At 58.3% G+C, this 16,610-nt stretch overlaps 1 protein-coding gene across 11 annotated transcripts in view; it reads right to left on the reverse strand.

Annotated features, from left to right (window-relative positions):
• Window positions 1-4,918: 4,918 nt before the first annotated feature.
• Window positions 4,919-16,610, reverse strand: part of WIZ (WIZ zinc finger) — a 117,913-nt gene continuing 106,221 nt past the window's right edge. For 6 of the 11 annotated variants that reach the window (XM_059732458.1, XM_059732452.1, XM_059732451.1 and 3 more), the window contains 7 exons: window positions 15,299-15,805; window positions 11,959-12,441; window positions 9,974-10,507; window positions 8,956-9,486; window positions 7,442-7,882; window positions 6,899-7,091; window positions 6,162-6,422 (listed from right to left, as the gene is read on the reverse strand). In XM_059732458.1, coding sequence (XP_059588441.1) covers window positions 6,248-6,422; window positions 6,899-7,091; window positions 7,442-7,882; window positions 8,956-9,486; window positions 9,974-10,507; window positions 11,959-12,441; window positions 15,299-15,805 — 2,864 coding nt within the window. In that variant the 3' untranslated portion in view covers window positions 6,162-6,247. Of the gene's footprint in view, window positions 6,423-6,898; window positions 7,092-7,441; window positions 7,883-8,955; window positions 9,487-9,973; window positions 10,508-11,958; window positions 12,442-15,298; window positions 15,806-16,610 lie in introns of all 11 variants that reach the window. The other 5 variants (XM_059732454.1, XM_059732453.1, XM_059732456.1 and 2 more) reach the window with 5 other exon arrangements.

Below are 16,610 nucleotides of genomic sequence, written 5' to 3' on the forward strand. Positions count from 1 at the left end.
TTGTTTTCTGACTGTGTAAATGCACCGGAGCCTTTCTTCCATTTCAGAGAGCTCAAGTGGACCCTGGCAAGGCAGGGTGGGGTTGACACCCTGGGTTCCTAGCTGAAATCTCTGGATTGATCTTGTGAAATGTGTTTGCTCACCTCACACTGTGTGGCACTCTGGGACAGCTCTCAAAGCACCCCAGGTGCCATGGCAACCCCTGGTTGAGAATCACTGCTGTAAGAGGTCCTTTCCAACCCTATTTTCCTATGATCCCATGTGACCCCTGGAGATGGGTCATTTGCAGGGGTCCTCTAGCCAGACAGTCCTCTCCGGATCCATCCAGCAGGGCTTCTTGCCACACTAACATGAACATTTCAGCTGCCAGAGCATGGCCAGCACCTGGGCGTTACCAGACATTGTGCACAGATGCCTGGCTTGACTCCCAAAACAAGTGCTCTATCCTCATCTTAGTTATGGCCTGCAAGTGGAAGGCCCTAATCTGTGTGGCTGGGAGGGAGCTTCCCTGCAGCCAGGACAGCTCCCCCCACCCCATGGAGATAGGGGCTTATTCTGGCAGCAGTTGTGGCCCTCTCTGCTGCTTGAGCTGAGTAGGAGCAAGTTACTCCTGATCAGGGTCTACAAGTGTGCTTCAGCGCATCAGTTAACATGCTGTTTTTCTAGTACTTGTATATATTGGTACTAGCAAACTGTGCATTAGACTAACTGAATGCGTAGTAACTGACATGCATGTGTAGATGGTGATGCTTTACTGCACATTAGATTAGTCTAATGTGCAGTAAAGTGCCCTGTGTAGATGCACTGAGCGTCTCTGTGCTGCTGTTCCTGCATACTTCTATTACAGCAAAGAAAAAAAGGAAAATCAGCTTCTCTGCTTAAGACATACCCCAGTTTTGAAAACATGATTTTGGGGGGGGGGGGGGAAAGAGTGTGCATGGTATGAGGGAATACGGTAACCCTCACAGTCAAGCTAAAACCAACACAGAATTGATATGCCAGCATCACGCTTTGATACTTCCAACCCAGCACCAGCAGCTCTCCCAGCCCACCCCTCCAGGCTCCCCACCCCTTGCCAGTCAGTCCCTGTCTGGTCCCCCATGCAGGCCCACTGCAGCATGTGCATGGAAAGCCAGGGGTTACGCAGAACACATGGAGCTGGCTGACAGTGTTGGTAAGGGAGCCCAAAACGTTTCCTTCCAGACTTCTAGAGCTCGGTGAACAGCCCCTGCCCCAAACCCAGGTCAGCAGAACTCTGTCCCAGACACAGGGACACTGGAGGCCACGTGCAGCTGCTCAGAAGAACAGGAGCAATTGCCACATTCCCCTATGCTGTGAGCAGTGATGCTGAAAGAGCAGTGAGGCAAAGCCACAACTGAGCTGGGCCCCTCCAGCATGCTCCTGTGTGTGTGCAGGGTGCAGTCACTGCCCAGCCAGGGGTCTGGGCCCAACTCCAGGAGCCTTGTGAGTAGGGGTATGGGATTGGGGTGAGGAGGGGACAGGAGGCTATGGAAAGGGGCTCAAGGTCTGCAGGGGGTGGTGCAGGGTGGCATGGGCATGGCTGTGTTCCTGGGGGCAAGAGCAGCTGCCATGTTATGGGGGCACAATGGCAGAGGAGCTTGACCCTGGTCCCTGGAGGTTGGTGAGAGGGGACCTAGGTTCTTCTAGGCAATTGCCCCCCCTGCTTCTGGCACAGGCTGTGGCCTGGCTGTCAGCTTCGCAGCCGTCTTGGGGCTGGCTGCAGAGGCACAGAGCAGGGAGGTGAGTACTGCCCAGAGCCAGGCACAGCTGCTGAGACCTAGGGGACCCTAGCCTTTGGCTCTGGACCAGCCCAGCAGCAGCAGTCAGCACCTTCTCCTACCTCGAGCTGCCACCAGAGGGGGCAGGGAGACTGCTCTGCTCCTAGCTCGCTGTCTCAGCATGTCCTATATCCTCTCACCCTGGCTTTGAAGAGGGACTGGTGCTCCACACACTCCTCCTGGGGCAGTGAGTGGCTGCAAGTGTTCCTGTGGCACCTCTGGAGATTGCTTTGCTTCCAGTCACTCAGCACCAGCTCTAGCACCCCTGCTCTAGCACCATGGCCCCACTCCAGCTGGGACGTTTCCCTGGCTCAGGGGGAGGGGGCTGGGGGCAAGGGGCTTCAACCCTTGCCCGTCCCATGGGACGCACTCATCAGGATCCTGCAGGCTCCTGGTGCGGGAGGGGAGGGGAGCAGCTGGGATCAGAGCTGCAGCCCTGGTGGGGGCAGAGGAACAGCAACAGGAACCCAGTCACAAACTTCCAGCATGGCCTGGGAAGGAGGGGTGATGAGATGAGTGGTGTCCTGACTGCGGTGGGCCAGAAACTCCATGAAAAACAGGATAGCAAGGCAGCTGTGGGCCCTGGGAACTGGCTGGCAAAAGGAGACACAGAAGGACCTTGGAGGGACAGTCATGAAGGGGGACACAGTTCCCAGGTACGAAGCTGGGCCTGTTAACGGGCTTGGCTGACTGGGTACGGCTGGGCCTGAAGGCGAGCAAGAGTCCTGGGGATATGGATTTAGCTCAGTCTGTGCCTCTACAGACTGAGAGGCAGAGATGCCCTAGAGAGGGTGGCTAAAGGCAGAAAGTCTTGGAGCTATGGTGGGACCTGGGATCCAGAAGCATGGGTAGGACATGAACTAGGTTGTTAGGTGCACACAGGATTTCTGGACAGGCCCTTCCTTCCCCTCCCCTCACTTGCCCACAGCACATACTGTGCTGCTCCATGATAGCTTCACACCCAGCTGCTCTCTCCCCAGGTGCAAGAGCAGATGATTCTTGAGCTCAGAGCATCTCGAGCTGTGTTCCACCCCCACCTTCCTTCATAGAGGCTCTTCCTGGCTCTGGGTCTGCACCAGGCAGCAGGTGCATCTGCAAAGCAGAGCTAGGATTCATGGCCTCATTCCAGCCAGCATATGCTGGGGTGGAGACAGCTTGGCCTCTGGTCCAAGGTTGCTGGCTGTGCAGCGGGGTGTCAGCTGCAGCCCAGGCTGGGACCAGCAGCACTAGGGTCCAGGGGTGGCTTGAGCCCCCCAGGGAGGCCTCATGTTGGGATGGCAGCTGCCTCACTTCCCATCCCACCCCCGACACCCCCCCGCTCTCAGACCCAGCCAAGCCAGCACCAGCACTGGGAGAGCTGTCTGAGCCCTGGAGCCCTAGTGTCCACATCTAGCACAGAGCCACAGCTTCCAGTCAGTTGCTGTAGGAAAGAATAAGCCTTCTGCAGCCCAGCTGCTCAGAACCCAGGGGTGGTACCAAGATGAACTATGTGGTTTGCAAACCCTGCCTCGGACCTCCGGAGGGCTCCACTCCCTTCTGGTACTTTGGAGAACATGGTCAGGTGTTAATGAGATGGAGATGGCACTGCCAGAGCCCCTCTGCCTGAGCAGAGGAGACAAGGACAGCTTTAGGGAGCAGCAACAAGGGGACTGTAGGGTGCAGCAAGGACAAGACCTTGGCCCCTGCAACAGGCACCAAGCAGACCGCTGGCACCTCAGCTCTGAGACCAAGCTACCCCAATGCAGGAGGCAGCTCAGGCCCTTAGTGTGCTGGCACCAGGCAGCACCCAAGAAAAGGGTGTGCATGAAGCTAGAACCACCCACCCACACTGCAGGGGGGGCGGGGGAGGAGGAGGGAAACACAAGCAACTTTTGACACATTTCTGATGCACCAGGGGTTTCTGCCATGGGACGTGTCCAGCTCTTATGGCACTTGGGCTGGAGTACACCATGGGATGACCACTTTTTAGGGAGCTGCAGGGAGTAGTGGCTTTGCTTTTCTGCAGGGAAGGGAGGTGGAGGGAAGAGAAGGGTAGAGCACTGGAGCAGAGATAAGCAGGGGCTGACACTCCAACCTCAACACCCCCCAAAATTTTTCTCCCCCTCAGTAAAGCAAAGGGAGAGGGGTCAGGCAGAACCCAGGTCTGGTAGTGGCAGGGCTCCAGCAGCATCTCTCCTTCCTCCTGTCAATGGGAGGTGCAGGGGCAGGAGAGGAGCACTGTGGGATTCTGGAGGACCCAGGTATCCCATTCCCATGTAGGCGTAAATATGTCCAGCCAGCCCTCTGAAAACTTTCAGCTATTACTTCTGTCTGCCCCCACATGCACCTTCCCCCCCCCACTGCCCCCCCCTGCTCCTCTCACGTTTTACTCTGGTGTGCACCCTTCTGGACAGGGCAGTGGCTTAGGACACCAGCTTTGCTCATGTCCACACTGCACCCCCAGCTGGAAGTAGCCTGGCTTGAGTCTCAGCCTTTGCCCTTCAGAGGAAGAGCCCAGGAAGGCCACATGGGCCTCTGCCAGCAGATGAGGCATGTTGCTGGCCTGATCCCTGAAGGATAGACGTGGACCAGCTCAGCCCCAAGAGGATGCTGGGAACAGGCCTGGGCCCTGGGGATGCTGTGGGAGATGGACACAGCATCATTAGCTTTGGGCCATGGATGGCATGGGCTTCCCTTTGCTCCATGTTTATGGGTCAGTGAGGAACATCACCACTGGCTGGGATGTGCACTCAGAAGGATGTCATCCCCAGCCCCCATAGCTAACTACGGGCAGGCACAGCCCTCCCTTGGGTGCCTACTCACCAGCCTCTGGGCCCTTCAGTGGAGAAGCAGCACTCCTGGTCACAGTATGTTTCTGATCTGCGGCCACTCCACATGTTCCTAATGGTGCACAGTTCCTGGAAAACACCTGTAGGGACGTGGAGAAAGAGGACTCCCCTGCTGCCCCGCCATGGGAGCAAAGAGGTCACGAATCTCCCTTAGGAACTTTCCTTGGATTATTCCAGACACAGAGAATCCTACCTCAAGCCTCCCCAGCCCAGGCTTTTCAGGACAAACCAGCCCCTCTCCTGTGTTTGAGACTGGTTGGGACACAGGCAAGCACTCAGAGACGCCGGGGATTTGTTTTCAGAAGAGAAGTTTAATCTAATTTACATATTCCTAGGTACATTAATAACCAGAATAGGCCCAATGAAAAAAGTTAAAAGGTAAATTCCCTCCAAGCTCTGCTCAGCTTGGGACTCCAAATAAAAATGGATGCTTGTTGTTTCTACACAAAACTAGAGTTAAAAAATTTGAGGTTCTATGCAGCTAGACATAAAAAGCAACTGTGAGTGTGGCCGCAAGGGGAGCCCAGGCTGTGCTGCATGGGGACCAGATGCTCCCACTGCTGCCATGGGGAGAAGCCGAGTTGGCAGGAGACGCATTAGTAGCACCGGATGCCTCCCTGGAGACTCCTGTGCTCACCATCACGCCACCTGGAGCTGAGTCAGCTCTGTATGCACCTGATGCTGGTCAGGAGCCCCCGTGCCTGGCCTGAGAGGCTGCACGGCAGAGACCTTGAGACATGCCATGACCCATGGCAACATGAGGGTGGAAAGAAGGGTGCACCCTGCACCAGCTATGGCACCCTCTGTGATGGTGCGTGAGCTGGGTGGGACAACACGGACGCCAAGGGGGCAGGGGAAGGGAGGATGAACGGACGCAGACGGGCAGAGGAGCAATGAACCCATGACTTGCCGTTTAATGTGTGTGATAGGGGAGGTGGGGGTGCCGTTGGGGGTGCGGGGGAGAGGAACATGCAGCGCAACCCGGTAAGAACGGACTCCGACATCTACACGGACTACACGTGTTGCCTACGCAATCGAATATACAGGAACCCGCAGCCACGTACACAATCCAGTGGCAGCAGCCAGCAGTGTCGCCCTCCCGCTCACCCTCCATGCCGGCCCCATGCTCATGGCCTGGGCCCAAGCCTGAGCGGCCCGCGGGGCAGACACACTGCCCTCACTGGAGCTGCAGAGTCTTTGGACTAACTGGTGTTCATGATGGGGAGAGAAGCCCCCTCCCCATGGCTCAGGGACAAGTCCCCTGGGTGGGGGCGCAGCCCAGTGCTTCCCAGGTATCCTCTAGGGTCCTGTCTCTGAGCTGAAGGCTGCACCCCGGACTGCTCTGTTCCATGTAGTGCTTGTGGCCGGCTCCCCTGCTCTTGGTGAGTCGTTCTGGGGGAGCTGGGCCCTGAGGGCTGCTGAGCCCAGTGCTCAGAAGGCAGCTGCCCCTCTCCGGGAGTGACTGCAGCAGGGGTGTCGTGCTGGCTCCAGGGCAAGCGTCTGCATCCAAGAGGGGGCAGCAGGCAGTGCTCCCGGAAGAGCTCCGTCACTGAGCCTCGGCCACAGCCTGGGCCTCAGGTGCCACGGCCTCGCTGCGCAGGGGATCGACTTTGGAGAAATTCATTTCCAGGATGTGGCGCTGGAGATGCCGCACCCACTCCTCCTGGATGGAGAGCGGGCCCTGGAACTCCACCTCGCAGAACCTGCCCAGGAGAGGCCAGCGCATGAACCCCCGGCTCGGACTGCCGCGGGCGCCGGCTGCTGTGGCTCCGGCGGGGCCCCGCAGTGCTGGGCACTGCACAAACACAAGAGAGACAACCCCAGCCCCGGAGGGCTCGATCTCACGGTGCAGACATAGGAGGGGGGGCAGGGAGTGAGAGGGGCTGGCCCCACCAGGCCAGGCTTGGGGGATGACCAGCATGGCAGCAGCACCCGCAGGCTGCCAGAAGGTGGCTGAACCTGAGCATGAGCTGGAGGCACAAACAGCCCTTTTGGGAGCCAAACTCAGACCAGAGTAGGGGACAGAGATGCTGAAGGAAGCCAGGCCTGAAGCAGGCCTGGGGTTCTGCGCGGCTTGTTTCACAGGACACGTAGGAGTTCAAGAACACCCTGTTGGTCAAGGGGTGATGGGGAGGGGTTCCCCATGCACTGGGTAGGGGGGCCACTGGGAGGAGTGCAAACCCCTCCAGGGAAAGGGGCTGGGGACTCTGGCCAGGGTCTCATGGCCTGGGTGGGGTAAGTCAGCCTCTCCCCCACCCCCACCAGACAAACCTGCACTTGAGGGTGTACATGTTGCCCACAAACTTCACCAGGGACGTCTGTGGTGGCCGGGGCACCAGCGAGGGCACTGGCCGCATGCGGGGTGGGGGCTGGCGCGCCTCTTCCATCTTCTGCTGGAAGTCACTGGCCTCCTCCTCACGGGATGCTGGGGCCTCTGGGGGCCGGGCCTGTCTCCGTTCAAACTCTGGGGTGAAAGAGGAGGATTCAGACCTGGGTGGCACAGTGAGACGTGCCCCACAGGACCATTGCGGGCTTAGTTTCACCCCCCGCCACATGTTGCCCTGCCTCCTGGGGGCCTGACTAGCTGCATGGGGCCATACAACCAACCGATCTCCCCTCCATGCCTGTGGGAACACGTGACTGCGCAGCTGACTGCTCAGGGAGGGAGGGAGGGGGGTGGGATGAACAGAGGCTTGCCTTGGAGGGGCCTGCAGTCTGTCTGCAGTCTCCCCCCAGCCCCATTCCCATACTGCTAGGGAGAAGGGTCCAGGGTTGAGCCCCCGGCCTGGCCTGCCCGGGGTAGCTCTGACTCACTGTTGATGTTCTGGCGCTGGTGCTCTTCCACCTTGACCAGGGACAGAGGTGAGGTGATCATGGGCCGTTCACCGGCACCACCCCCATCCAGAAGCTTCCCGGGCTCGCTGTGCACCAACTCGCTTGCCAGGCTCTTGCCCACCAGGGCCATTCCACCAGGCTGCAAGCTGAGGGGCAGGCGCTTGGCTGTGGCTTCCTGCTCACGGGCATGGGAGGCATTGCGAAACTTCTTGGTGAAGGGGCGACCACCTTGGATATAGCTGCGGTAGGCTCCGGCTTTCTGTGGCCGGTGCTTGATCCACTCGCTGAGGGTCTCAATGGGCGAGCCATTCACGCACCACTCGGTTACACCAAACTGGCGCAGATGGGCTCGGGCATGGCTGGCCAGTGCCTTGCGGTTCTCAAAGTACAGCCCACAGAGCTCGCAGCAGGCTTCACTGGCTGTGGGAAGGGGGAGAGATGAACAGGATGAGAGCTCACAGGGATGGGGAGGGGTGGCAAGGGGGGAACTTCCCCCTTCCCACCTGTCCTTCCCTCCCTGCCCCAGGATATGGGGCACTACAGTAGCCTTAGAGCCTGACTACCCAACCCTCGGAGTCCCTGTGGGATCAGTGGCCTGCATTCAGCTGGAGAGACCCACCCCCCACGAGGAAAGGGCAGGCTTTGGGCACCTGCTGGCTGCTCTGCAGGGCATGCACCACTGGCTGGGACACCCAGCATCAAAAACTGTGCTCATGTGGCGTCAACAAGCTGCCTTGCTTAGGCTGCAGGGAGCTCTGGGATCCAGGTTGGGCAGGGAGGAGACTGGGTCCAGCCAGATGTTCAGGCTGGCCCCTTTCACATAACGACAGTGAAGTCAGGCAGGCAGAGCCCTCTGGAGATCACATCTAGTCCAATCCCCTATCTGAGTCAGGATCAGCCCCATCCAAACCATCCTATGCAAATTCTTCTCTCACCTACTACTGAAACTACACAGTCAACACTGTTACACAACCACAAGGCAGAGCACCCAGACCTGGCACAGGTAAAGCAGGGGAAGCAAGGGCTGTCAGTGCCTTGGTGTGAGGGTTACTAAAATATGCCTGAGAGATGCCAGGTAAAGGCCACACTCCTTGCAAAAGGCGGCAAAAACCACCCCCAGTCCATATTGGTTTGACAATGGGTTAAAATTTCCTCTTCACCCCCACCACCCCCTCCAATGCAGTGTTCAGTTTGACCCTAAGTGGAGAGGCAAGACTCTAGCCAGGAATCTTTGGGGTTGAGTCCCAGCAGGAACACTCAGCCCAGTCACCATTCCCAGCCTGGGCTGCAGCCAACACCCAGTGCCTCTGAGGGAGGCTCCTTCCCAGCAGCAAGAGCCCCGATGCCCTCTAGCATTTGGCTGTAGCCAGCCAGTTCTCTCTGGGGTATGGCCCAATTCCTCTGGACTCGCCACCACCCCCACTGTGGACACAGTGCCCAGTGTTGCAGCTGGGGCCTCAGCCCAGCTCCCCAACACCCCCATCCCCACTTACATGTGTGTGCAGGCTTATCGTGGACAGACTTGGTCTTGAAGGGCAGCTCAGTCTGTATGTAGGCCTTCTGCTTCATCTCCGTGTGTCCACCCAGACGGTCGTCTTGCAGGGGCCGTTTGGCGGACAGCGGCGTCAGGAAGCCACCTGGGGACTTGCTGGTGAGCGGCGTGAGCGAGAGCTCACGACCCAGGCTGGAGCCACCTGGGCCGGGCTTCCCTGGTCGCCCACCCAGTGGAGACAGTGCCATGGTGTGCAGAACCTTCCCAGGGGACTTGGGGTCAATCCCATCCTCACCCAGCAGCTTGGGGGGCTCGATGCTGGAGGCATGTGGCTCCTTCTTGATGATGCACGGCTTGGACTTCTTCTTGAGGATCTCACGGAGGGTGTCAATAGGGGAACCATTGACAGACCACTCGGTCACTCCCATCTGCCGCAGGTGGGACCGGGCATGGCTGGACAGGCCCTTGCGGTTCTCAAAGAACTCGCCACAGAACTCGCAGCGGATGTCCCGCACAGGGTCAGCTCGTGAGGCTGTGGGGAGTGGGGATTGGTATCAGTGGGAGGAGACTGTGCCCTATGACTGGGCACATCCCTTCGCCATCCCACACACACGCAGGGACAGCAGGCAGAGCAAGGGTGGGTAAGCTTGCAGCTACAGACCCCCCCACAAAGCAGGGAGGCACCTGGGCTCTCAACCACAGCTAAATGGAGACAGATGCCAGCACCTGCCCTTCTCCAGCCTGGCCCAAAGACTCCTGATGAATGTCACCGATGCTGTCCCAACCCTCCCCCCAAAACCAGGTAAGTACAGTCCCCAAAGTAAAAAGCAGCTTGCCCAAAAGATCTCCTGGCTTTTGGGCCATGCTCCACCCCAACCATAGGTAGACACCAGGATTCCTGTCACCCAAAGGCCTTGCTTTATGTATGACAGCTCCCTACTTTCCCACCACAGGTCCTGCCTGTCAGGACAGGAATCTCTACCATCAGTGCAGGCAGGGCGGCTGCTGCTGGCACTTACAGAGGTTCAGGGGAGACATCTCGTCCCGCGGGGACCAAGCCCGGTCAGAGGGATGGTGCTCGCTGTGGAGGCCACCTGATAGCATCTCCCGCTTGATCTCCACCCGCATGTGGTCCTGCTTCAGCTTCTTCTGCAAGGAGGTCGGGGAGAGCCCAGGGAACATCTTCCTGGCGGTTGGGGGTGGGGAGGAGGTAGGCGACTGTCCCATGGGACTCCCTGGCTGCTGGACCTTCTTGGAGAGGGTGGCCACATGCAGGTCCCCAGGACCACGTGGCTCCAGTGACCCCATGCCCAGGATGGCCTTGGCCATGGCTTTCTGCCCTGGTGCGAGTGGGTTGGAAGCACCACTCCGGGGCTGACCCCTGCGCTTGAGGATCTCGCGCAGGGTGTCAATAGGGGAACCGTTGACGTACCACTCGGTCACCCCCATCTGCCGCAGATGGGACCGGGCGTGGCTGGACAGGCCCTTGCGGTTCTCAAAGTACTCGCCACAGAACTCACACCGGATGTCCCGCACAGGCTCTGCCCCCGAGGCTGAAACAAGGAGGGGAGAGGGGGGTTACCTTGGCATGACACAATGCTGGGATATCAGCAAGAATGTCCCCTAAGACATGGCACAGGTTGGAGACTCTGTACCATAGCGAAGATACCCCAGAGAGAAAGAGAAGACTCAGGTCATCGATGGATGCCTGGGCAGCACAACAGATGCTGGGGATGGCCGTAAGGGAGGGAAGCAGCTACTCTGAACATCCAGAACAGGCACAAATGCCAGAGGTTTCCCTTGCTGGCTCTTGCAGGCAGGTGGCCTGGGATGAGGTAGTTGCTTTGGTGTCTCTGGGTATATCCTGGAGGGAGCATTCCCTACCCCAGGCTGCCAAGCATGTGCCTGTAGGCTGAGTTCCCCGTGGGGACAGTGACCTGCAAGGATATACACACATGCCCCTTCAAGTCTCCCCCCCCCCAACCCCAGTCTTCCCTGGCAGCTCAGCAGCACATGCTCCTGCCATGCCAGTTGGCAGCACTCTGTGCACTGAAGGCTGAGCATGCCCTGGCTAATCCATGTGCTAGGTACCCAGCTTTTGGCACCCTCCACCCCCAGCCCCCTGCATCTGCAGTGTTCCTGCCTGTGGAGTGCTCCGGGAAGCCCTGGTTTTCAGCATGTGCTGGAGTGGATGGAGGATTCGCACAAAACATAACATGTTTGCCACCACAGAAAGCCACAGGCTGAGCCATGCAGTCTCCTGCAGTGAATGCTTAACGGTGAATGAGTGCAAGTCAACAGGCTGTCAGGGTGGGAGCTGGGCATTAAGATATCGCCAGCTCAGAGGAGAGAGAGCACACGGCGGAGCTGGACCTGGTGCTTGGCTCTCCCTGCCCGAGGGGAAAGGAGCAACCCCCAGATGTGTGCCCTGAGGTGCAGTACGACGGCAGCTTGACCCCCTCCCGGAGTGGGCTCCAGCCCCCTGAATGCTGGCTTGACAGCAAGGATGATGGAGCCTGGTCCCCTGTGGCGAGCTCAGATGAATGCATGCAGCACTCGACAGCAGGGGCCGGGCCCTGAGAAGCAGTGATAATGCCCTAGAAAGAGCAGAAACTGCCATACCCTGAACTGCTCTGAAAGGGAGTGGCTCAACCAGCCAGGGATCTACCTGGGAGCATCTCAGGACCCACTGGGCTTGAATGCTCTAGTGGGTATCTAAGACTATATGGGGCAGGAGAGGGCCTGGACTGCAGTGGGAAGGCCGCACACATGCCCTGCCAGGGACAGGCCAAAAGCAACACACTAGGAGCCAGCCACGAGAACCAGGAAAGGTGATGCTTACAGGGAGGAAAGGCAGGCCACCAGTAGAGTACATTCCAGTTCCTGCCTAACAGAAGTCTCCACTGGGTACAGGACAGGGCTGGGACTCTGGGCTTCACAAAACAAGGACTGGGAGGGGGAGTAGGGGTGGGGAGAGAGGAGGCTGTGTTGAGAGGGAACCTACAAAGGTTGAGTGGAGACATCCCAGCATCTGAAGCCCAGTAGGCGGAGGAGGAAAGGTGCTGTTTCCTGTGCAGGCTGGCCCCGGCTGACAGCCTGTGGGCTTGTGGCTTCAGTTTCTTGGTTGGTGGAGGGGAGTGAGGTGGAAGCCTGGCTGGCTCTCTGCCCAGGGGCCGTGGTGGCGGTGGTGGTTTCACGCCTGCTGTGGGCGCTGCAGCAGCCGAGCTCTTTGGGCTGGGTCTGGGGGAGGCCCCCAGCTCTCCTAACGCCTTTCTCTCACTAGGGAGGAGAGAGGACAGACGGCTTTTGAAGTCTTCGCTTTGGATGAGGTCATTTAACACGTCAATGGGGGATCCTTTTGCATCGGGGTCGGTCACGCCGAGGTGTCTCAGGTGGGCTCTAGCGTGACTCGACAAGCCCTTTCTGGTTTCAAACCAGGCACCACATAATTGGCAGTCAAGGTCTCTGCCCGAGTCACTATCTACAGCTGCGAAAAGAAAACACATTCATCACAATATGGACGGGCACTGGGGCGCATGGCTGTGAAGCACCGGGGATGGCCCTGCCTGGACCTCGCCTGGGCCGTCTCTCCACCCTAGCATAAGAGTGAGGAATGTGCTGGCCAAGGGCCGTGCTTCTGCCGCTGCCCACAGGGCTATGTTGGGACTCCACTGGAAACCTGCCACCTTGGGGCTTCACACTTGCAGCATCTCCATGGAACACGCAACAAATCTCTCTAAACAGCTGCAATAAAATCAGAGTGGCCAGAGGAAAAACACCTAGTTGTCTGACCACTGGCTCCACTGTTCCTGACCAGCTGCAGCTAAGCAGTCCTTCCCACTGCCATCGACGGCCTGGGCCTGGTGCCTGACACCCCTTGAATGCTGGAGCTCCGAAGTGTCAGAGGGCCATAGGCAACTGTAGCTGCCCCCTCCAGGGTTGCTGCTGTTCAAGTCTCACCTAGCTGTAGGCCAGAAACAGCAGAAAGAGAATCAGACTGAAGGGATCTTAAGGGCTGGTGATTTGTGACAAGACAGGATGACTCGTGGACCTCTTGCACTGAGGACCTGGCTATCCCCAGTCCTAGCTGTTTAAAAGGGTGCTCATTTGAGCACGCAAGGGCCAACTGCAGCAAGCTCCGAAACATCATTCCGTCTCCTCCCCTGGTCCCTGCAGCAGAGGAGGGCTTGGACCAATTCTGAACACCCCCTGCTTTATATAAAGTGATTTTGACTAAGGGAGTTGACGTCCCCTTCCACAGCGTCACCCTGCAACAGGCCCCGCAGGGTTAGGCAGGGATGGAGCTTTTCAGAAGCCCTGGAAAGCCTGTTCACTACTGGCTGACAGCAAGGACAGAGAACTCAGTGCTGGACACAGGCAGTGCTGTACACAAGCCAGGTCCAAGCACGTCTGTGCAAAAGGTCCACCTCATGCAGCTGTGGTGGCAAGACCTCTTCCATGCAAATCTAGCAGCATCAAGCAGGCAGGATGTCACAGCAATAGCCAAACTGTGGGCACATGACTGGGTGTCCACGGGCTGGACAAGCATCTGCTTGCCCAGCTGGCTTCTACAGCCTCATGGAAGAGCCATGTGCAGCTACTGATCTCAGCTGGAGGCCAGCACACATTGCAGCTGCCTCGGTGATTTGGACAACTGGTCTAGGCTCAGTCCTTGTAAGCAGTGCAGACAGACGAGGAAAGGCAGTGGTGCGAGGAACTGAGGGTGGGAGTTGGTCAGAGACATGTGTCAGGCAGACACCTGGTTTCCCTAGCAGTTACTTTACAGCCTCTTTCCTGCCTGTGTAGGAGCAGCAGAATTGGCTGCCTCTACCCCTGCCATGCCAGATGGAGTCAAGGCACCTCTGCACTGGGGTGGAACAGACCCCATAAGGTGCTGTTAAGGGTGAAGGCATGAGGAGGGTGGTGGAAGAATTGAGTGGAATGTGGAGGTTAGACCATTCAGAATGGCTGCGCAGGCCACAGAGCCTCCCCTGCTGGCGTCTGCTTGGCTGGTGGGATGGGGAGCTGTGAAAGTCCAGATGCAAACGGATGAGACATAGCACACCGATGCAGACAGACTGACTGTGCTCTCACTGGCTGGCCCAGCCTAGGGCAAGGGCCAAAGAGGCCAAGCAGACTGCTCAGGGCTTGCAGAGATTGCCTCAGGCCAGACCTGCCCTTGGGGAATGGGGTGGCTGGGACAGCAGTCCTGCTATTACTGCTGGCCTCAACAAGCCAAAGCAAGGTTGTGCAAGAAGCTATGTATGAGGGAAGACTGAAATTGAGATGGAAAAGCAACAGAGCTAAGGCACCTGGGCTGACACACCCTCCAAACATGCTGCTAGCTGGCACAGGAGAGCTTCATGAAGCAGAGGGTGTGAGGGGCTGAGGAGGTACCTGGCTGGGGCCCCCGGGTCCACTGTCAGTTCCTGTGGTAGGCTGCACTGAACTCCTTGGTCAGGGCCAGGCAGAGCTGAAGTCTCCCTCAGACTCAGCGTGCTGCGTCGCATCATGCTGGACTAACTCTTTCGAAGATCCCTGGGCTCTGAGTGTGTGCAGAGCAGGGGTCTAGCAAGCTGCAAGGCTAGTACAGTCCTGGATGGTCTAATGCCCTGCCACGTTGGTTGGTGTCTCCCAAAGGGCTCCGGACTTCCCATAAGAGGCGGGGCACTGAGGGGACAGGGATGTACTGTAATCTGGCATGCAGCATGCTGCAGGATGCTTCGCTTGGAGAAGGGTAGGGATGCACTGCTGGCAGGACTCCTCAGGCCCAGAACAGAAGCACTCCAGCAGGTGGATGCATAGGCGCCTTGCAGCCATGAAGCCCTGAGGAGATGGTGTGCTCTGCTCCCCCAACTGTAACAACTCCGAGATCCAGCTTTACTAAGACCTCTTCAGAGAGGGCAGGAGAGAAGTCCACACTAAACCAAGGAGAGGTGAATCCCCTCCCCTATATGCTATGACCACACACACCAGGGGCAGGGAGGGATTCACATGGCTGTGAATAAGAGACAGGCACCCCCAACCCAAGTCTGCAGATCTCTGCCCCCCACATTGGTTTGCAAGGCAAGGATGCTGGCAGCCAGGTGAGAGAAACAGTCGCTCTGGGTCCTCCCCCACCCACGGAAAAGTACTGGCAGATCCCTCATTGCACCCTCCCACCCAGGATGGGGTACAGAGCTTCTGGCTGATCCATGCCAGGGGTCATGATGGTATGCTCAGCAAGGCCAAGCAAAATAGGGTGCCCAACCCACCAGCATCTGTGCCACAGTCAGCGAGGGGGCCTACAGCCCCAGGTCCCTGCCCCAAGCCCAGGGGGAAACGACAAAGGCAAAGGGACTCACTCAGATTCAGGGGCCCTTCGTCCTCAGGCTGCGGCCACTGTGCTTTTGGGGAGCTCTGCAGGGGGCTCAGAGGCAGCTTTGGGGGCTTGTCCTCGGGGTTCTTCAGAGGAGGAGATCCCGAGAGCGAGGGAGGCACCTTCTTGAGGATGGGGGAGCCCGGCTGTGAGAGGTTTTTCGAGGAGAAACCCGGTGGGGACTTGATGGCCTTGTTGATGGGGGCGTCGGGTGGGCGCTCGCCCACCTTGCCGAGAGCCAGAAGTGCAGGCCGTGGGGAGCCAGCTGTCCCCTCCTTGGGGGAGCTGGACTTCTTCCCAAGCGTTGGGGACATGGGGCTGCCATCGGGCTTGCCCTTCTGCTTCATCAGTTCGTAGAGCAGGTCAATGGGGGCACCGCTGCTCTCTGACTCAGCCACACCAAGCTGGCGCAGGTGGGAGCGGGCATGGCTGGATAGGCCCTTGCGGGTCTCGAAACAGGCGCCACAGACCTCGCACGTTGTGAGGTTTTGGGCTGCAAAGAGGAGCAGGTGTCAGAGAGGGTGGGGCTCACACCAGGTGCCTGCACTGTCCAGAACCTGCAGGCAGGCAGCCACCCCCACAGCACTGTGCCAGCTGCTCTAGCCACCCCACCCCTCCCTGACATCTTAGCCACCTCCCTTCTGGATGGCAAAGCATTGTCCTGAAGGCTCCCTGGGGCAAGGGACTATTGCAGTGATAATTAGAGCTGCCCCACACCCTCCACTAGGGCTTCTGGATACCCCTGAAGCAACCAGCAGGGAGCAGAGAAAAAGTAGCAGAAGAGAGGTGCAGCATGTCAGGCCCAAGGCAGCAAAGGGATATGGCAGCAAAAGGCCAAAGTTTGAGATCTGTGCAGGAACAGCAGAGCTGGTGCCCCTGCAATCAGCTGCTTCTTTGCTGTGTGGCCTGACCTGCTGGGGGTGGGGTGTGCGCGCAAGGTCTGTGACTCTCTCTTTACACCTGTTGCTCGGTTATACTTCCAGCTGCTCAGCACGGGCTCTTGGACACTACTTCCAGACACAACAAAGTCCCCTCTGAAGCTGGGATGCAGATACTTCTGAGGAGAAGTGTGAATCTGCAAGCCCTCCAGGCACTGCCTGAGCTTGGGGCACTGTGCTGGTGCCCCATAGCCATGTCTAGGCCTCTCTTCCATGTCTGGTGCCTAGTATGCAGTGAGTGTTGCCAGAACAAATACCCATTCTCTTTCCTTAAAATTTCAGGTCTTTCCGCCTCACTCCCTGGCCTGCTGTTCCTGTCACCCTAAAGAGCTGACTTGGGTGGGCAGGGCTTTTGCAAAA

The sequence above is a fragment of the Alligator mississippiensis genome, chromosome 8 (assembly GCF_030867095.1).
Source record: "Alligator mississippiensis isolate rAllMis1 chromosome 8, rAllMis1, whole genome shotgun sequence".
Classification (NCBI taxonomy): domain Eukaryota; kingdom Metazoa; phylum Chordata; order Crocodylia; family Alligatoridae; genus Alligator; species Alligator mississippiensis.